General features: G+C 36.8%; 1 protein-coding gene across 10 annotated transcripts in view; it reads left to right on the forward strand.

The window, feature by feature from the left end:
* The window catches only part of LOC150097830 (CUGBP Elav-like family member 1-A), an 816,588-nt gene that overhangs the window by 523,261 nt on the left and 275,205 nt on the right, over window positions 1-18,122 (forward strand). For all 10 annotated transcript variants that reach the window (XR_016549571.1, XR_016549569.1, XR_016549568.1 and 7 more), the window contains one exon: window positions 996-1,070. Coding sequence is in view for 1 of the 10 variants with exons in the window: in XM_090406005.1 (XP_090262131.1) it covers window positions 996-1,070 (75 nt within the window). In the remaining 9 variants the exon portion in view is untranslated. The remainder of the gene's footprint in view (window positions 1-995; window positions 1,071-18,122) is intronic.

Consider the following 18,122-nt stretch of genomic DNA (forward strand, 5'->3'; position numbering starts at 1 on the left):
GATTCCCGTCGGTGACGTGACGAGCTGAAGGATCTTCCTCAGCCATAGCCAAGTTAGCCAGTCTTGGGCGTGGACAGCAAGGTTTTTTTCCCAGTTTATTCTGGGGTTTTTCATCCCGCAAAGCAGGCAAACTGGCCTTGAGAACTCAACACTACAGGCCATAGGATACAGCGGGGCATAAGGCTGACCACCTTATCCTGTAAACGGAGTGAGGTCTGATGATCAATGGACCCTCAATACCACAAGGTAAAAGAGGGTATAAGGATGATGATGATGATGATAATATTCAAGTTTAATATTCCTTGTTCTTGGATAACACTAAGTTTCGTGGTAAAAACGCTGTATAAAACTTTTTTTTTTTTTTACACTGGATTTCAGCTCTGGAGCAAGCTGGACAGTTTTCCAGATTGAAAAGAATTTTGTAGTCTTTTGGTGAGGCTTTGGATGTGCAATGTCCTTGAGCTTCAGATGCAAAAACTTTTCAAACCATTTTAACATAATCTCACTGGTAATCCAGCCATATTTATTTTCATGGAATAAATTTTAATGCCTTAGAGCAGTTAATTTTTCCTGTCACCAATGGCTTACATCAGTAAGTGTCTGCTGCATTTCAGCAACTCTTAGATTATCTAAATGTCCTTAGATTATCTAAATGCTGTGAATGTCTTCAAGGCAAGGTATGATAGCTATTATGATATTTGAGTGTTCAACCTCCTGCAGTAAGTTTTCAGACTCCATGTAGGCTAGGAAGTAATACTAATACTGTCCCATTAAGATGAGCAAAAGATAAATAAATTCCTTAACTTCAGATATGGTTACTTACAACATTTAACTGGGATAGAAAAAAAAGTACCCTGTGAATGATAGTAGAAGGCTATTTATTACTTTGCATTTCTTTAGAGTAACATTTTTTATTGATCCTGTATTTCTTCTCATTTAAAGATTTTCTGTTATTAAAATTCATGTATTACTATCTGTTTGTTTATTTATTTAAGGAGTTAGTTCCCTAAGTGCACAGCAGCAGTTAACTGCATTAGCAGCAGCTCAAGCAGCTAGCAACACCAGTGCAGGTTTGTATATATTCTTTTTTGTTTTGCTTTTTTTTTTTTTATCTTACAAGTTCAAACCAGAAAGTCAGAAGTTGCACTTTATTAAATGAATTTATAAATAAATATTATATATATATATATCAACTCCCTGCACATGGAAGGTCATAAAATCTATAACACAATAATGAGAGAAATAGCATTACATGAAGTCCTTCATAGGAAAAATGTGAGCTTGAGCAACGAACAAGAAACTGGTATTAAGGAGAGGATATTATGTGAAGATTCTATGATAAGAGGTGTACTTAATGAGAATGTGACAAAAGCACGTTTATCAGGTGCAAAGATTAAGGATGTTAGTGAAGCTGTTAGTTTGCAGAAGTGAAGTAGTTGATTGCTTTAGCAGATACAAATGATTTGAAAGGTGAGAAATATGCAATGAGAGAAGATATAAAAGAGTTGCAAGGAGATGCTAAAAAGAAGAGGATTAAAATAAAGATTGTGAGTAGGAGTGAATTGAGAATAAGAGCCATGATTGCTCATGCATGAGTCACTAAAAAGATTGGGCAGGAGAATGCTTTGCAGTTATAGATGTGGAGTATATTTGACAGACTGGATTTGAATGATTTCAGAGTGAGAGGTTTGGATAAAATTTTGTTCAGTGAGAGGTTGGAAGTGCAAAATCAAGAAAACTACAGAAGTGGAGTGAGCATTCAAGTGTGGGTCCAGTCACTCCTGAAACAAACAAGTGTGATTAGAGAAATAATCATGCAATGCTGAATGCAGTTTCATAGGTTTTGAATCTGAATTGATTGGTATAAGTAATTACATCTTGCAAGTGTAATTGTGGGTCAAAAGGGATTTGATATGCATGTATATTATTATTATTATTATTATTATTGTTCCGGGAAACTCCAAGGAGTCGACAGACTCATCGAGGGAGACCCTAACATCATGTCTGGAACAACTATTCACCATTCACACAGTATCTGTCATATCTTGCCTTGAACTCATTCACGGTCGTAGCACCCACAACAGACTCTGGAAGCTTATTCCACTCATTCACCACTCTCCAAGTAAAAAACCTAGCTCTAACACCCTTGTCAACCACGCTCTTGCCCAGCTTCCATGTATGGTCCCTAGTCCTCCCACCACCAGTCATATTTTCAAAAATATCTTCTGGATCAATCTTATAAAAACCCTTCAGTAATTTGAATGTCTCAATCATATCACCCCTCCTTCGCCTATCGTCCAATTTCTGCAACCCACAAATCTTCAACCTATTCTCATAAGGTTCATTCCACAGACCTGCTATCATCTTGGTCACTCGTCTCTGGACCTCTCCACTTCCTCCCCATCACTAAGAAACCCTGGTGCCCATAACTGGGCACAGAAGCCCAGATGGGGTCTTATCAAGGCTCGATACAGAGGAACAACAACTTGTTTGTCTCTGCATGTTAAAGTATTTTTCAGAAGCCAAGTGATTTGGTGAGCTGTTTTAGTCACTTTTGCAATGTGCCCCCTGAACTTCAACTCCCTATCCACCAACACTCCCAAATCCCTGGCCTCATCAATCTCCTGGAGTACAGTTCCACCAATGCGATATACTGCTGCTATTCTTTTCACCCCAAAGTGCATAACCTTACACTTTGCCACATTAAACTGACATCCATTTTTCCTAGCTCAGTCCTCCAAACTATCCAAATCCTCCTGTAATATGGATGCTTAAAGCATCAGAAATAAAGGGAAGGGGATTTTGGCATATGTCAGCTAGACTTGCCAAAATATTATCTACATCAGTGAGACCTGGTTGAGAGATGATGATTTAGTTATAGGTATAGAATGTAAATAGTATTATTTTCAGGGAAGATGGAGAGAATAGCATAGGAGGAGGAGTTTTAGAGATAACAGTTGAAGAACTTCTGTCAACAAAAATAGAAGATAAGGAGGATTTTAGGTCTAGGTAAGATTGTTCTCTATCTAGTGTGAGATGCAGGTCAACAGGAGGAGTACACAGAAATATTGGGATACTATGCATTGTCAGATTAGCACAGTGAGTGTAGACTGAGCAATTATTATGGAGACTTCAACTATTGGAGGGAAGAAAGGGTCCATAGCAAGATGGAAATGAAATCTATATGGTTACTAAAGAACAATTATCTCTAATGGAGAAGATCAGGGGTTTGAGAGTGCTGGATTTGATGCACAAAAGGGTCACAAGGATTAACCAAATGGAAGTTAAGTGAATGAGCAGCAATATAAAGCAGGAGCTGAAAAAAGAAAACATTGTATTGGGGGGGGGGAGTAGAGTATAAAGAAAAAGTTAATTGGCATTCTTACAAGAAATACAAAGTACAGGCAAGAAGAGTGACTAGTATGGTAAAGAATACAAAGCAAATTATGAGAAGAAATCTACTGATCAGGCCAAAGAAAATCCTAAAGTTTTTTTTTTTTCTGTAGTAAGAGGAAGAATGATTATGAAGGATAACTTTAATCAGTGCCAATGGAAGAAAAAATCAAAGGCAGAAGAAACAGTTACCAGGTCATGAGTTTGCAGTGGTGTATGTATAATTAGATTATTAGACACACATGATCACATGAATAAAAAAAAATAATTTTTATTATTGCAAATATGTTTGGCCAGAAATTAATGGGCCATCATCAGTATAATCACAAGGTGAAGCTAGAACAAAGAATGTTAATACAGAGCTAATCCATGTTCCAGAGTGCCACTCTGGGTGGTGACAAAATAAAATGAGACTGCAATTAAAGCTAAACCTAAAATTTAAACAGGATGCAGACCATGCTTTCCAAAATTATTTTAATTTTTAAAATTTAAAATTTTATTATTTTTAATTATTTTAATTTTGGTTTTAGCTTTAATTGCATCCTTGTTTTATTTTAACCACCCAAATGGTATGAGTATTTCTATAGATGAATTGAAAAGCAACAAAAACTGAAGAAACATGAACCTTCACTTATATTACAAGGAAGATTCATTAAATCTTGGTCTAAAAAAAGTACTTGTTCTGCAGAAAACTCTTATTCTTTAGGTAGCATGCAGAAACAGCACTTATGAAACCAGTATAAAGCTATTGGTTGTAATATATTTTTTAAACGTGTAGAAAGGATTATGTGTTCATCGTACATGTTGTTTATTTTGACGTTATATGTCAGAACACAGAATTATAAGTAAATAATTATTTATTGACTTGCTGCTGATATTTCGCTGGTGTTATAACCAGCATCTTCAGAGCACAAAAACACAGTTTTTCACAGTATGCGAGACTACAACAACATGGTGTAACAAAGGGACTAGTTTAACAAAATTGCAGCAACAACACAAAAACTAAAGTATTAATTAGGCGCCCTCTATCTTAAAAAAAAAACAACAATACAGAGAGAAAGCAGGTACTAGGTATGTCTTAAGATGATTGTCTCCCAAATCTTAGGCAAATTTATACAGCCATATTTGTTGAGATTTGGGGTATGTTTCAAGGCTTCTGTTGCTTCTAAGCACAATCTCTCTGACTTGTAAAAGCTTCTGTGCAGTACTTTTGTTTTCTTCCAGTTGAACATGTGTGCAGGGGTATCCAAAGCATGGTCTGCTAGGCCCGACTTGCCATAGTGATAGTGCCGGATGTGTCTTTTATGTTCACTGATGCGAATGTCCACAGTTCTTCCTGTTTGATTGTAGTAAACTTGATTACATGAGCAGGGTACTTCATAGACACCTGGATGTGATAAAGGAGGGATGCTGTCCTTGGGTGAATGGATGACAGTTGCTAATTTGACACAAGGTCTGAATACAGTGCATAGTTGATGTTTATTGAGAATTCTAGATATCTTTTCCGATGTGCCTTTAATTGCCTAAGAATGTATCCAATGCCTGGGCACTTTGGATACATTCTTAACGCATTTAAATAGCCAACATTCAAAAATCCACTTTACAATGGAACTGGAAGCTAATAACTGTCTGCCCTTCCTGGATACACTTTATTTATTTATTCGTATGGCGTTTCTTCCCTTTTTCCCCCCGTCCCTATTGGGGCAAGTTGAACCCCCTCATGTGGGGTAAGTATTTATGGCTGTAGATTCGTGTGTGTTCACGGGGCTGGTTTGCCTGCTTGTGGAATGAAAAACGCCAGATAAACTGGCGGGAAAAACCCTACTGCCCATGCCCAAGACTGGCTAACTTGGCTATGGCTGAGGAAGATCCTCAAATTCCTCACGTCTTCGATGGGAATCGAACCTGGGACACTCCTCCCCCAGTCATATGGTTGCGAAGTGCACAGCCACTAGGCTAACTGTGCAGACCCTGGATACACTAATCACACATCTTCCAGATGGTTCCATATCATTCTCAGTTTTTAGAAACCCACACATACAGGGAGATTTTTACATAAACAATAACACCATCACCGTTCTCAACAGTATGGTATCTTAAAAGCGCTAAACCACAGAGCGAGAGCAATCTGTTCCAATGACAATGCTCTTGCTGCTGAACTGGCTCACTTACGCCACACACACACACACACACCTTCTTGGCCAGTGGCTATAATGCCATACAATAAACAAAATACTAAATGCTCCTAAGAAACCCCTCCCACTATCCACCATGGAGAACTACAACAAAACAGTCACCATCCTATACATTAAAGGCACATCCAAAAAGATATCTAGAATTCTCAATAAACATCAGCTATGCACTGTATTCAGACCTTGTGTCAAATTAGCAACTGTCATCCATTCACCCAAGGACAACATCCCTTCTTTATCACATCCAGGAGTCTACGAAGTGCGTTGCTCGTTTCATCAAGTTTACTACAATCAAACAGGAAGAACTGTGGACATTCGCATCAGTGAACATAAAAGATACATCCGGCACTATCACTATGGCAAGTCAGGCCTATCAGACCATCCTTTGGATACCCCTGCACACATGATCATCATCATCATCAAATTCCTGACATATACCATCAAGGGGAGTACAGTACAGCACACATGATCAACTGGAAGAAAACAAAAGTAATGCACAAAAACTTTTACAGGTCAGAGAGATTGTTCTTAGAAGCAACAGTAGCCTTGAAACATACATAAAATATGTCTAAGATTTGGTATTCTAGTTATGTCTTAAGAATATCTAAGAATGTCTAAGATATTCTTAAGACATAGCTAGTATCTGCTTTCTCTCTCTGTTTTTTTTTTTAGATAGAGGGCACCTTATTAGGACTTTAGTCTTTGAGTTGTTGCTACAATTTTGTTAAACTGGTCCCTTTGTTACACCATGTTATTGTAGTCATGCGTACTGTGACAAACTGTGTTTTTGTGCTCTGAAGATGCTCATTATAACACCAGCAAAATATCAGCAATAAGTCAATAAATAATTATTTACTTATAATTCTGTGTTCTGATATATACCGTCAATGTATTTTTTTTTGTTTATCAATTGCATGCATTCTCCTGGCTGTATTGCCTAGTTAAGGAGCAATTAAACCCAAGTTTCCTTTTCTTAAATAAAGCATTGCCATGGAGGTGCCATGGCTTTAAGCAATCAAGATGCAAATTTACTAATAAATGAAGGAATTATTAGATTCCTCTTTCATCATTTGGAAAAATAAAATTAATTATTCTATCAAATGCTTTAGTTGAATCAATGAAATGCTGATAAATATTTATTATATTCTAATGATTTCTTTGTTATTTGCTTCAGTATAAATATTGCATCTAATGTTGATCTTTTTTCCCCTGAATACTTTATTATTACTATTATTTTTATTCACATCTGACCATCATGGAATCAATGGACTTGTCACAGGAGATCCATACGCTTTTGTGTAAAATGATCATCAAACCAGTCCTTATACCCATTCACAGTTTCCTTGCTTACCACACTCTCAGGCAATGATGCCACTCACCAATTACTCCCCTTGAAAAGAACTTGCTTCTCACACACTTCTTATACAGCTTCCAGGGATGGCCTCTTGTTCTACACCTCTACTCTATGAAAAATCTCCTCCACATTAATCTGGTAACAACCTCTCACCGACTTATGTTTCAATCATATCCCCTCTCTTCTATATACAAGGCTATGCAACTTACATTCCCTCGATCTCTTCTCATATCTGATATTCTTCAAAACTTTTGACATAGACCTGACACTGACTCAATAAATCTTCTCTGGATCCTCTCCGTTCTCAACAGTACCCTTCATTTGACCAAATCTGTACACAGTAATCTATATGTTGCCTGATCAGAGCCTTATATAAGGAAATCATAACCTCTCCGTTTCTTCATTTCACTGTCCTCCTCAGTATTTTTATAATCCATTGTTATATTCTTACAATTTTGGCAATATGACCCCTAAACTCCAAGTCTCTGGGGGTGCTTAAGGGTCAAAGCTGTATAACAGAGAGGAGACCTCCACATAGCCTTTAAAGGAATGCGGAGAACCGACCAGGGCTTCTGACCTAATGTCCAATCCTCACCTTCTCGTGGTGCACCCTGTTGGGTATCTACCTGGATACTGAACGAACGAGGATGGGCTAGCAATTTGGGATTTAGCCGACCAAATTGTATTCTTATTGGCTTAAACCAATATAGAAAATGATGGTACAACATAACAAAATTTCATGCCGACTGGGACGTCACCCGGTTAAACAAGGGCCCCCATGGTTTTCACCAAGGAACCAGGGCGAACAGCGAAAAGTCAGCTACTGGAACAAATCTGAAAGCACACCCCAACTCAATATCACCAGAGTTAAAGATCGGTACTATCAACATAAGAAACCTGAATGGCAAAGAAATGGAGCTAGCTGAGGAATTAGATAATTACCAGATCGACATAATAGTGGTGACTGAAACAAAAAACACAAAAACTGGTGAGATCTTTCTGAACAATAAATACAAAATGTTATATTCAGGAAATGACAATCAAGGAAAAGAAGGAGTAGCCATAGTATTCAACACAAAATACGAGGCTAATCTTCTTGAATAGCAGGCAGTCTCATGTAGAGTGATGTGGGCTAATATCAGAATGGGGAATTGGACAATGAGATTTATTTGTGCCTATGGTTCCACAGAAGGTTCTACTAAGGTAGAAGTGGAGGAATTTTTTGAGGCTTTAGAAAAAGCAACTGACACAATGAAAAAGGAAAAGTTGGTCCTTGTTGGAGATCTAAATAGCAGAGTAGGAAATGATTGTCAGACATACAAAAATATTTTGGGAAAATTTGGAGAAAAGAGCAAAGCCAATAATAATGTCAAATATTGGATTTCTGCTTAGGACATGGACTGGTTATTACTAACACCATGTTCCAACATAAAAATGTGCACAAATTCACATGGAGAGAAGAGGTAAGGAATAAGAAAAGTCTCATTGACTGTGTTATTGTTGATAGTGCTGTTTTCTCCCTGGTGCAGGACACCAGAGTGTACAGAAGATTTAAAATTGGAAGTGATCACTATTTAGTCTTCAGCAGGATAAAATTGAATTTCATATTGAAAAGAATAACATTCTTTTCAATATTAAATTTCAATAACAAGTTTGAAAACGAATAAAAGTTGAGCAGCTCTCAGATGTGAACTATAGACTAAAATACACAAATATTATTGAAGAAAAAATAAAAGAATTTGAGAAAAGGAACCAAACCTTGGAGATTCAGTGGCAAGCCTTAAAGAAAACCCTGATTTATTCAGCCAGAGAGGCATGTGGTGAGGTTGTCTGCAAGGATAGAAAAATCAGAACTCCATGGTGGACACAGGAAGTTAAAGAGGCAGTGAAGGAAAAGAAGAAAGCATATCAAAAGTTCCTGGAAAATAAGTCAGCTTGTGCTCTTAGGGAATACAGAGACAAATGTAAGAAAGCTAAAAACTATGTAAAACTAGCTAAACAAAAGTCATGGGAGGACTTTGGCAAGAACATAGAAAATAAATATTAAGAAGGTGGTAAGATATTGTCAAGGTTGTTGAAGATTAGCAATGAAAGAAAGAGTGCTGTAAAAGGAGTTAGAGATGATGAAGGTTACATGAAAACAGGAGAAAAAGATATCCTTGAAGTATGGAGTAATTACTTTGAAAAACTGCTAAATGAAACAAGCAGTGATGACAGCACAGTGGTAAAAAACACTGCCCAGGTATGCAGTCAGGAATACATATCCATACTTGAAGTAGAAAAAGCCATCAAAGGCTTGAAATGTGGAAAGGCAGCAGGAGTAGATGATATTCGACCAGAAATGCTGAAATATGGTGATATAAAAGTCTTACAGTGGCTGCACTGCATAGTTCAGAAAGCCTAGACAGAGGGACGAATTGCCGATGATTGGAGTAGAGCTCTAATAGTGCCCATATATAAAAAGGGAAATAACACTGAATGTTAGAATTACAGTGGTATTTCCCTACTGAGTGTTCCGGGCAAGATTTATGCCAGTATAATTGAGAAATGGTTGAGAAGAATTGTGGAAGAAAAGCTTGGTGAAGAACAAGCTGGATTCAGGCCAAATAGAGGCTGTCAGGATCAGATATTCACTTTATGACAAATAGTTGAGAAATGAGAAAGCATGGGAATATAACATAGATCTGTATCTAAGTTTTGTTGATCTGGAAAAAACATATGACAAAGTGCCAAGAGAAAAGCTATTCAATACGCTATAGTTATATGGTGTCAATGGGGCATTATATCAAGCAATACTTAAGTCTGTATTTGAGTTATAGGTTGGCAGTTAGAATTGAAGAAAGTACAGGAAGATGGTTTAATGTTAAATCTAGTGTGAGACAAGGATGTACATTATCCCCTCTGTTATTCATTATCTATATGGATCACATTATGAAGGAAAGTGGTATTAAACATGATATCAGAATTGGAGATGTTAATGTCAGCTCTTTGCTTTATGTGGATGATGTTATACTTCTAAATAAATCCTCTACAAGTTTGCAAGAGTCCCTGACTAAATTGAATAACTGTTGTAATAGATATGGTATGAAGGTCAGCATTAAAAAGACAAAGACAATGAAAATCGGTAGAATTGTTGAAAATGTCAACTGTTTTGTGAACGGGGAACCTGTGGAACAAGTAAAACATTTCAGCTACTTAGGCACGATTTTTACTGAAGATGGTAAAATGAAGTATGGAAATAGACAACAGAATCAACAAAGCTGATATGGTAGGAATTCAATTGAATAAATTCATATGGAATAAGAGAGAAATTAGTTGGAACACTAAACTAGTTGTATACAAGACAGTGTTCAAACCAGTTTTAACTTATGAATCTGAGAGCTGGGTCAGAAGTAAAACACTTGACCAAAGACTAGAGACTGCAGATATGAGAGTCCTGAGAAAGATTAGAGGTGAACAGATGGCATCAATGGCAATATCATATTAAAAATGAGGATATTAAGAAAGAACTTGACATTGTCGGCATCCTGGAATGCATTAGCAGAGCTAATCTCAGGTGGTATGGTCACTTAAACAGAATGGGCGAGAAAAGATTAGCAAAAACAAGTGTTCTCTGCCAGGTTGGCAGGAAAACGACCCAGAGGAAGAACAAGATGTAGGTGGATTGATATAGTACAATATGCCTTAGACAATAGAAATATAAGATCTGATAATGATAATATTGGAGTCTTGACAAGTAACAGACTGATTTGGAGGAAAATTGTAGATAGGAAGTTAGTAATGATGTAAATTTTTTATGTAGTACTATCATATCCTGTACACCCCTTGAGAGTACATGTTAGGAATTTGATGATGATGAACTCCAATTCTCTGTCCACTATCACTTCCAGATCTCTTATCTTTTCCACCTCTTTCAAAATGTCCCCATTATTTGTATATTCTGCATCCCAGCCTCACCTATTAGATTTTAAGTCCTCACACTTTGCAGTAACAATTAATTTTGTGGTCTACAACCAGTCTTACCTATGCTACCACTCATCTGTTACTTCTTCACACTCGTTGCTGTCTATTCACTCTTAGTTTTGTCTCATATATCCTCCCAGATTCAACTACTACCCCTATTATTCTGGACTGTTCCATTCCTATGCTGACCAACCCCATACCTGCATTCATTCATTCCTGGTTTCAGAATCCATTCTGCTTACATAGTGTCTCCCTTCTCCGACCCCATTCCCTGTTCAACTTTTATTCCTGGTCTTACATTCTCATCTCCATTCACAGTGGTCTCACCTAGTTCGCTCTCCTACTTATTTACATTATCTCTAACTTACCTTGTTCGCATCACTGATTACATTTCCTTTCAGTAGTAGCCTTTCTGGGTGACTCACTTCAAACCATTCATATGATGTCCATCCCTCTTGTGCAGTTACATTCAACAAACTCATCCCACATATTCACAAACTGCATTCCTTTCTCTTCCCACATTTCTGCTAACATTCCATTCAAGATCATGCACTCTACTGCAACTCATCGTTATACTTCATCTGATTTTTCATCTTAATCATTTCATTCTTCAGTTTTTGCATTCCAAAATTTTTCTCGCTGATGCTTTGTCAATCAGGCTATCTTCGATTCTCATAGTTATGCCAGCTCTTGTATTGTCAGTCAGGCTCACTTCCACATTTATGCACTCTTTTTCTTTTTCAATAATTTACTTATTCACTATCACATTCTCCACTCTCATATTCTCATGCTTACTCTTCTGGCTATCATTCTCAGTCTTGCACCTATCACTGCCTTTCATCTAGTATTCTTCATTTCCTGTCCACGTCTTTCATTCAGATCACTACAGTTCATTAAAATATCACATTTTCTGCAGACCTTCACCCTCTCACTTCTTTTGTTCAATTTCTCAAGAAACATCTGCCACATTCACCCATGCATGCATATTACACTTCCGACAACGAACCAGCTTAGTAAAGTTTCACACTGCTCAACACACACTTAATTTTCTTGCCATGCGTCTGATTGCTCTTGCTGCCATTTTTGCCTTTGTTAACTGGTATACACAAAATTCTGTACAAAACTTCTAAGAACCTTGATAATAAATACGTTTTCAGTCCTAGTATTACAAATTAAATAAATTTTCATTGAAATGCATATAATTCTGCAAAAGTACTCTGAAAAATTAAACTTATCTTTGTTCCAGCAATACTGCTGACTATTGTTGTTAAGTGACATAGAGCCCTTATCAACACCCTCATTGTTGCTCATGAGATAATTCAATAAAATTATTTATTATACAGGGTGTTCGGGATAAATTTGACAGTTTCGTAAGGAAAAAGAAAATCTTCTTTGTATCTATTAAATTTAATGAATTGACAAAAAAACATTACAGGCAGAGTTAATTACAATACTATCAACAAGATTTACTCAAAATAACCACCATTAGCATCGATCACAGCTTCAATTCTGCTTCGGAACCTCGAACAAGCTGATGCTACAGTCTCCCTGGGAAGGGCCGCAAAAACTGTTTTAATTTTATCCATTAACTGGGCTTTTGTATTACTGGAAGTGTGATTGGTGTCTTTTTCAACTGCGCCCCATACAAAATAATCCATGGGGTTAAGGTCTGGGGAGTTTGGAGGCCAAACATTTGGACTGGTGAAGTCGTAGAAATTTTCAGACAACCATTTTTGACTTTTCCCAGAGGTGTGGCAAGGGGCCGAATCCTGCTGCCATACATACGGCCTACCATTGGCTACCCTTGTTATCCAGGGCTTGACTACAGTTAGCAACTCCACGAACAAAGCCCGAATTCCAATGCCAGGGTTCTTCAACACCTGTTCCTGCAGATTTGCGAGGAATTCTGCTGTACGAACGCAATCAGATCGTCTGCTAGGGATCTTTCTTCTTGCTACATCCTCGTAGTCACCATTGCAAGTCTCTAGTTCATGCCTGATTGTTTTTACTGTATTCAGGGAGCATTGGGCAGCAGTCGTAATATCCTTATTTTGATGGCGGGCACGAATCATCATGATACAAGTTATTCTCTTCCATGATTCAGGTGGGTTCCAGCTATCCATCCTTTCTGACATCTTGTATATGAATGAAGAAGGGTCCAAACTTTTAAATGAAGAGAAGTGTGTGTTAATACATGTAACTTACGGAAAAATATAATTAATTATAAATATGTCAAATTTATCCCGAACACCCTGTATATATCCAGTTATTTTTGTACATAATTTTAATATAGTGCAGAGCAGATTTATGATTTATTCCTCTATAGTTCTCCAGATTTCTCCTCTCTCCTTTCTTAAAGATTGGTATTGTTAAGCTCTTTCCCTAATCATTTGTTAATGATGCAATACTGGGAAGAGCAATAGTTGATAAAGGTGACTTAGATATCCTGCAGGATAATTTAAATAAATTGGCATTGTGGGAAAAGGATAATAATTGTCAATTTAATGCTGCAGAATGTAAGGTTGAAAATATTACTTCTTATTTCTTAAAATATTACACTTCTGGTAATATTTTCTGGTTGAAAATATTATATACTGTGTATCACATTGGTGGAATTGGATTCTATAAATATTGTATTTAGAATATCACATAGTTCTTTTGCTAATTTTTCTCCATATTTTTATAGCTCATTCTGCATCTAATCTATTCCATCTGATTTACTGTGTTTTTGCCCTTTAAGATTTTGTTCAATATCTTTGTTATGTCAAAAATTACATCATCCTCTTCATAAACAATCATTATCTTTATTCTTTTCTGTGTATAGATTTTGAAAATAATCTTTCCATTTATCCAGTCCAGTCTTTTTTACTTTTATAGTTTCATTTTGTTCTTACTTTTGAGTTTGTATTATTCTCCATATTCTTCTTTGAGTAACATAATAATTATATTCTAATTCTTTGGAGTAGTTATTCCATTATTCATGCTTAAAAGTAAGAAGTAAAAGCTTTTTACTCTTTTGACCATGGTTACTTTACAAGGGTATATATCATCCAGGTGGTGACTTTGTGGTTATTGATGTGAGAATTGAAGTAGGTGATCTGGAAGTACTGAACGTATTGAAACATATCAATGTGAATACAGCAGTAGGACTGGACAGGATGTCAGCTTGAGTGCTACATGAATGTGCAAGTGAACTGGTAGTGCCTCTGACGAAGTTGCTTAATCTAAGTCTCAGTTATGGCAAGGTTCCAAAGGAGTGGAAAGAGGGTAAGATAGTTCCATTCCATAAGGTGGCTCCCAGACAAAAGTAGCAAATTACAGACCAATTAATATCTCAGGAACGATGGTTAAAATATTGAAAAAGTTGGTTGAAATTAAAATTCAGAAATGGATGCATAGGAATATGATACTCTAAAGGTGACAGTATAGCTTTGTAAAAGGTATGTCATGCCATAGTAATTTATTCATTATTATTATTATTATGTGACATCTCCAAGGAGTCCAAAGACTCATCGAGGGAGGGCACCAACTCTATAACTCTCCATCTCCACCATTCAATCCACCAACTACAACGAATCACAACTACCATCATCATTTACACCAATGCTATCACCACCACCACCACCACTGGTATTTTCGCTGACAATCACAAACATCCATGCCCACAGCGGGATTCGAACCCGCAGCCTTTTGGCTGGAGAACGGATATGCTAACCACTCAGTGAACCAGGCCGGCGTTTTCATGTTTTATAATAAGATGACATTGGAATTGTATAAAAGGAAATGGATACATCCAGGTACTTCAGGACTTTGCAGAGGCATTTGATAGAATATTGTATATAAAACATAAAATTATTACATAAGTTTGGAGCAAATGGGAGTGGATATGAGGCAGGTGTGCATGGATAGAGGAATGGCTGATGGGTAGACAGACATCAGAGGGTGGTGTATGGTGGAGTGGAATCAAGGCAAATGAGGGTGACTAGTAGAGTGGCCCAGGAATCTATATTACGGCCACTACTCTCTAACTTGTACATTAATGATTTGAGGGAGATATTCAATTGTTTGCTGATGATGCAAAACTGAGGAGAACAGTAGTTGATAACGATGATGTAGATATCCTGCAGGATAACTTAAATAAATTGGCAGTGTGGACAAAGGCATGGTTGTTAATTTAATGTTACAAAATATAAGATAATGCACTTTGAAATGAAATGATTACACCTCCTTCAGAGGACAAAATGGGAGGTAGAGCAACTGGAGAAATTATTGTTATGTGGATCAGCAGGTAGGAGAATGAAAGAAAAAGTGAATAAAGAAAGTATGAAAGTGCAAGACACTGGAAATAAGGAGATTTCCAGTGTCTCGCACTGGAAATAACATCCGAGATACAAAGATCAAGGATGCTAGCGAAGCTGTTAGTTTGAAGAAGATAGATCTGAGAGAGATGATTGTTTTGGCAGGAACAAATAATTTGAAAGGGGAGAAATATGCAATAAGAGAGGATATGAATTAAAGAATTGATAAAAAAAACGAAAAGTAATAAAGTAAAGATTGTGAGTATGCTTCCTCAGTATGATAGAACAGATTTGAAAAGAAATGCCATGATTGTTAATGACTCAATGAGAAGATTGTGTATGAGGAATGGAGTACAGATTATAGATGCAGGTGAATTTGATGGACAAAACGACTTATATTTGCCTAATGGTGGATTACATTTGAATGGTTTTGGAGTAAGCGCGGAAATTTGGTAGGCAGTAATGAGATGCATAGCATACACTTGGTGGGGAAATTTTGGAGGAAGTTGAGGAGGTAAGAGACCTTGGAGTGGCGGTGGACAAGGATCTGAAGTTCAAAAGGCACATTGCACAAGTTGTGAAGTCATCCCATCAGATTATGACAATAATGCAGAGGTCCTTAAGTTGTAGAAATAAGTAGGTTCTGATTCCAATTGTGCAGAATAATCCTTGTATGGATTATTCTGCACAGATTTGGTCCTGTGGTTTTCATGATCATGAGGATATATTGGAAAGGGTCTAGAGAAGATTGACTAAGGTCGTAACTGGTCTTTGGGATGTGGTATATGAGGACAGATTGAGGGAAATGCAGTTTGCAAGCCTTATAAATAGGAGGAAGAGGAGGGGATATGATTGAGACATTTAAATTGGTAAAGGGTTGTCACCAGGTTAATGTGGAAGAAATTTTTCATAGAATGGGAGAAGGGGTAGAACACACCTGGAAGCTGTATAAGGAGGGAGTGAGCAGAGGCATAAGGAGGAGGTTCTTTGCATCGAGAGTAGTTGGTGAGTGGAATGCATTGCCTGACGTGAAGACAGATACATTGAATGAGTTTAAAGCATGGTTTGATGAGCTTTGTGTGTAACACTGTTTGGCTCCCACAGTGAGGCTATTTACTCCATGGCAGAGTAGTAATAATAATATGAAGCTAGTAGCATGGATAGGAAGGGCTGATAGGCAGATGGTGAATGGAATCTAGAAGAATGAGGATGACTATTGGAGTAGTTCAGGATTCAGTACTAGGGCCACTAATTTGTATATCACTGATATATTGTATACAGGGAGATATTCAGTTGTTTGCTAATGATGCAATACTGGGAAGACACCTTTATCAACAATAGTTGATAAAGGTGTCTTAGATATCCTGCAGGATGATTTAAATAAATTGGCATTGTGGAAAAAGGATAATAATTGTCATTTTAATGCTGTAGAATGTAAGGTTATGCACTTCTGTTTGAAAATATTACATACTGTGTATCACATTGATGGAATTGGATTGCAGAAAATTTATGAGGCTAGGGACTCGGGGATAATGGTGGACAGAGAGTTGAAATTTAGAGGGCATTGCAGAAGTTGGTAAAACAGCGCAAAGGATTACTTGGTTGTTGAAAAACATGCTAACAAAGAAAGATAGGGATGTTATTATTTCTCTTTATAAGACTATGATTTTGCACCATCTTGACTTCTGTTCATAGGTTTGGTCACCTGGATTTCTTCTGGTCAGTGGTAGAGAGCATTCAGGGATGAGTGACCAGACTGGTGATAGGTCTGTGGAATGATTCTGTGGATTACAAAGTTTACTTGATAGGCAGAAAAGAGGAGGACATGATAGAAACTTATAAAATATTAAAGGTTTTATAAAATTGGTGCAAAGGAAATTTTTCAATATATGACAAATAGTCAGAGAATTAGGGGTCATCCGTGGAAGTTGTGTAAGAGCGTGGTTAATAAGGATGTGCAGACTAAATTTTTTGCATGGAGAGTGGTGAACGAGTGGAAGGGATTGCCAGAATTAGCAGACAGTGCCCTTGACAGCAAATGAGTTTATGGAAGGTGTAGTAGGTTTTTTGTGTATAAACATTGGTGTGGGTCTCCCACGATGAGTCTCCGGACTCCATGGAGATACCATATAATTTTAATAATAATAATATCTTTAATGGCTGTTCGTTTTTATTTTACTGCTTGATGTTAGATCTCTCCAACATGTCATTTTCTTTTTCTTGGGTAATTTCTCTATTAGTTATAATGTAATCAATTACTGATTTTTACCCTTTTGCATATTCCCATGTTATTTTATGTTGTATTTTATGACCAAAGAATATATTATATATTCATAATTCATTATTCATACAAAACTGTGGTGGGTTTATTCCATTTTCTGTAATTGTTTCTTCATTAAATTTCTGAAATATACCTGGAATAGCCATGTTGCCAATTCTTGCTTTTAAATTTCCAAAGATTATTACATATTCTTTTTTATTTATTTTATCTACTGTATTTTGAAGATCATAAAATCCTTCTATTTCCACTTCTTTACTTATTTTATTTGTATCAAAATTTAATGTGTTATTTTCACTAAAACCAGTGCCTTAATTAGGAGAAATATTTTGCTTTCTCTCTAGGATCTTCATTAAGAATTCTCTTGATGTTCTCCATGTTTTTGCATGTTTTATTAGTTTTTTTTGTCTTTTTATTATTTTTGACCAGCATGAATGGTATGCATGCTACTACCTTGTATTGTTTTTCTCACAGTTGTTTAGATGATGTCTGTGAAATGACATAATATTGAAAGAGCTACTCATTTAATTTCATTCTTCTGTGCTGTTCCTCATTTCCATTAAATCCACAATGTAATATCATAGCAGTACACACACACACACACACACACACACACACACACACACACACACACACACACACAC

The sequence above is a fragment of the Typopeltis vanoorti genome, chromosome 16 (assembly GCF_054136105.1).
Source record: "Typopeltis vanoorti isolate ZY-2024b chromosome 16, IOZ_Tvanoo_1.0, whole genome shotgun sequence".
Lineage (NCBI taxonomy): Eukaryota > Metazoa > Arthropoda > Arachnida > Uropygi > Thelyphonidae > Typopeltis > Typopeltis vanoorti.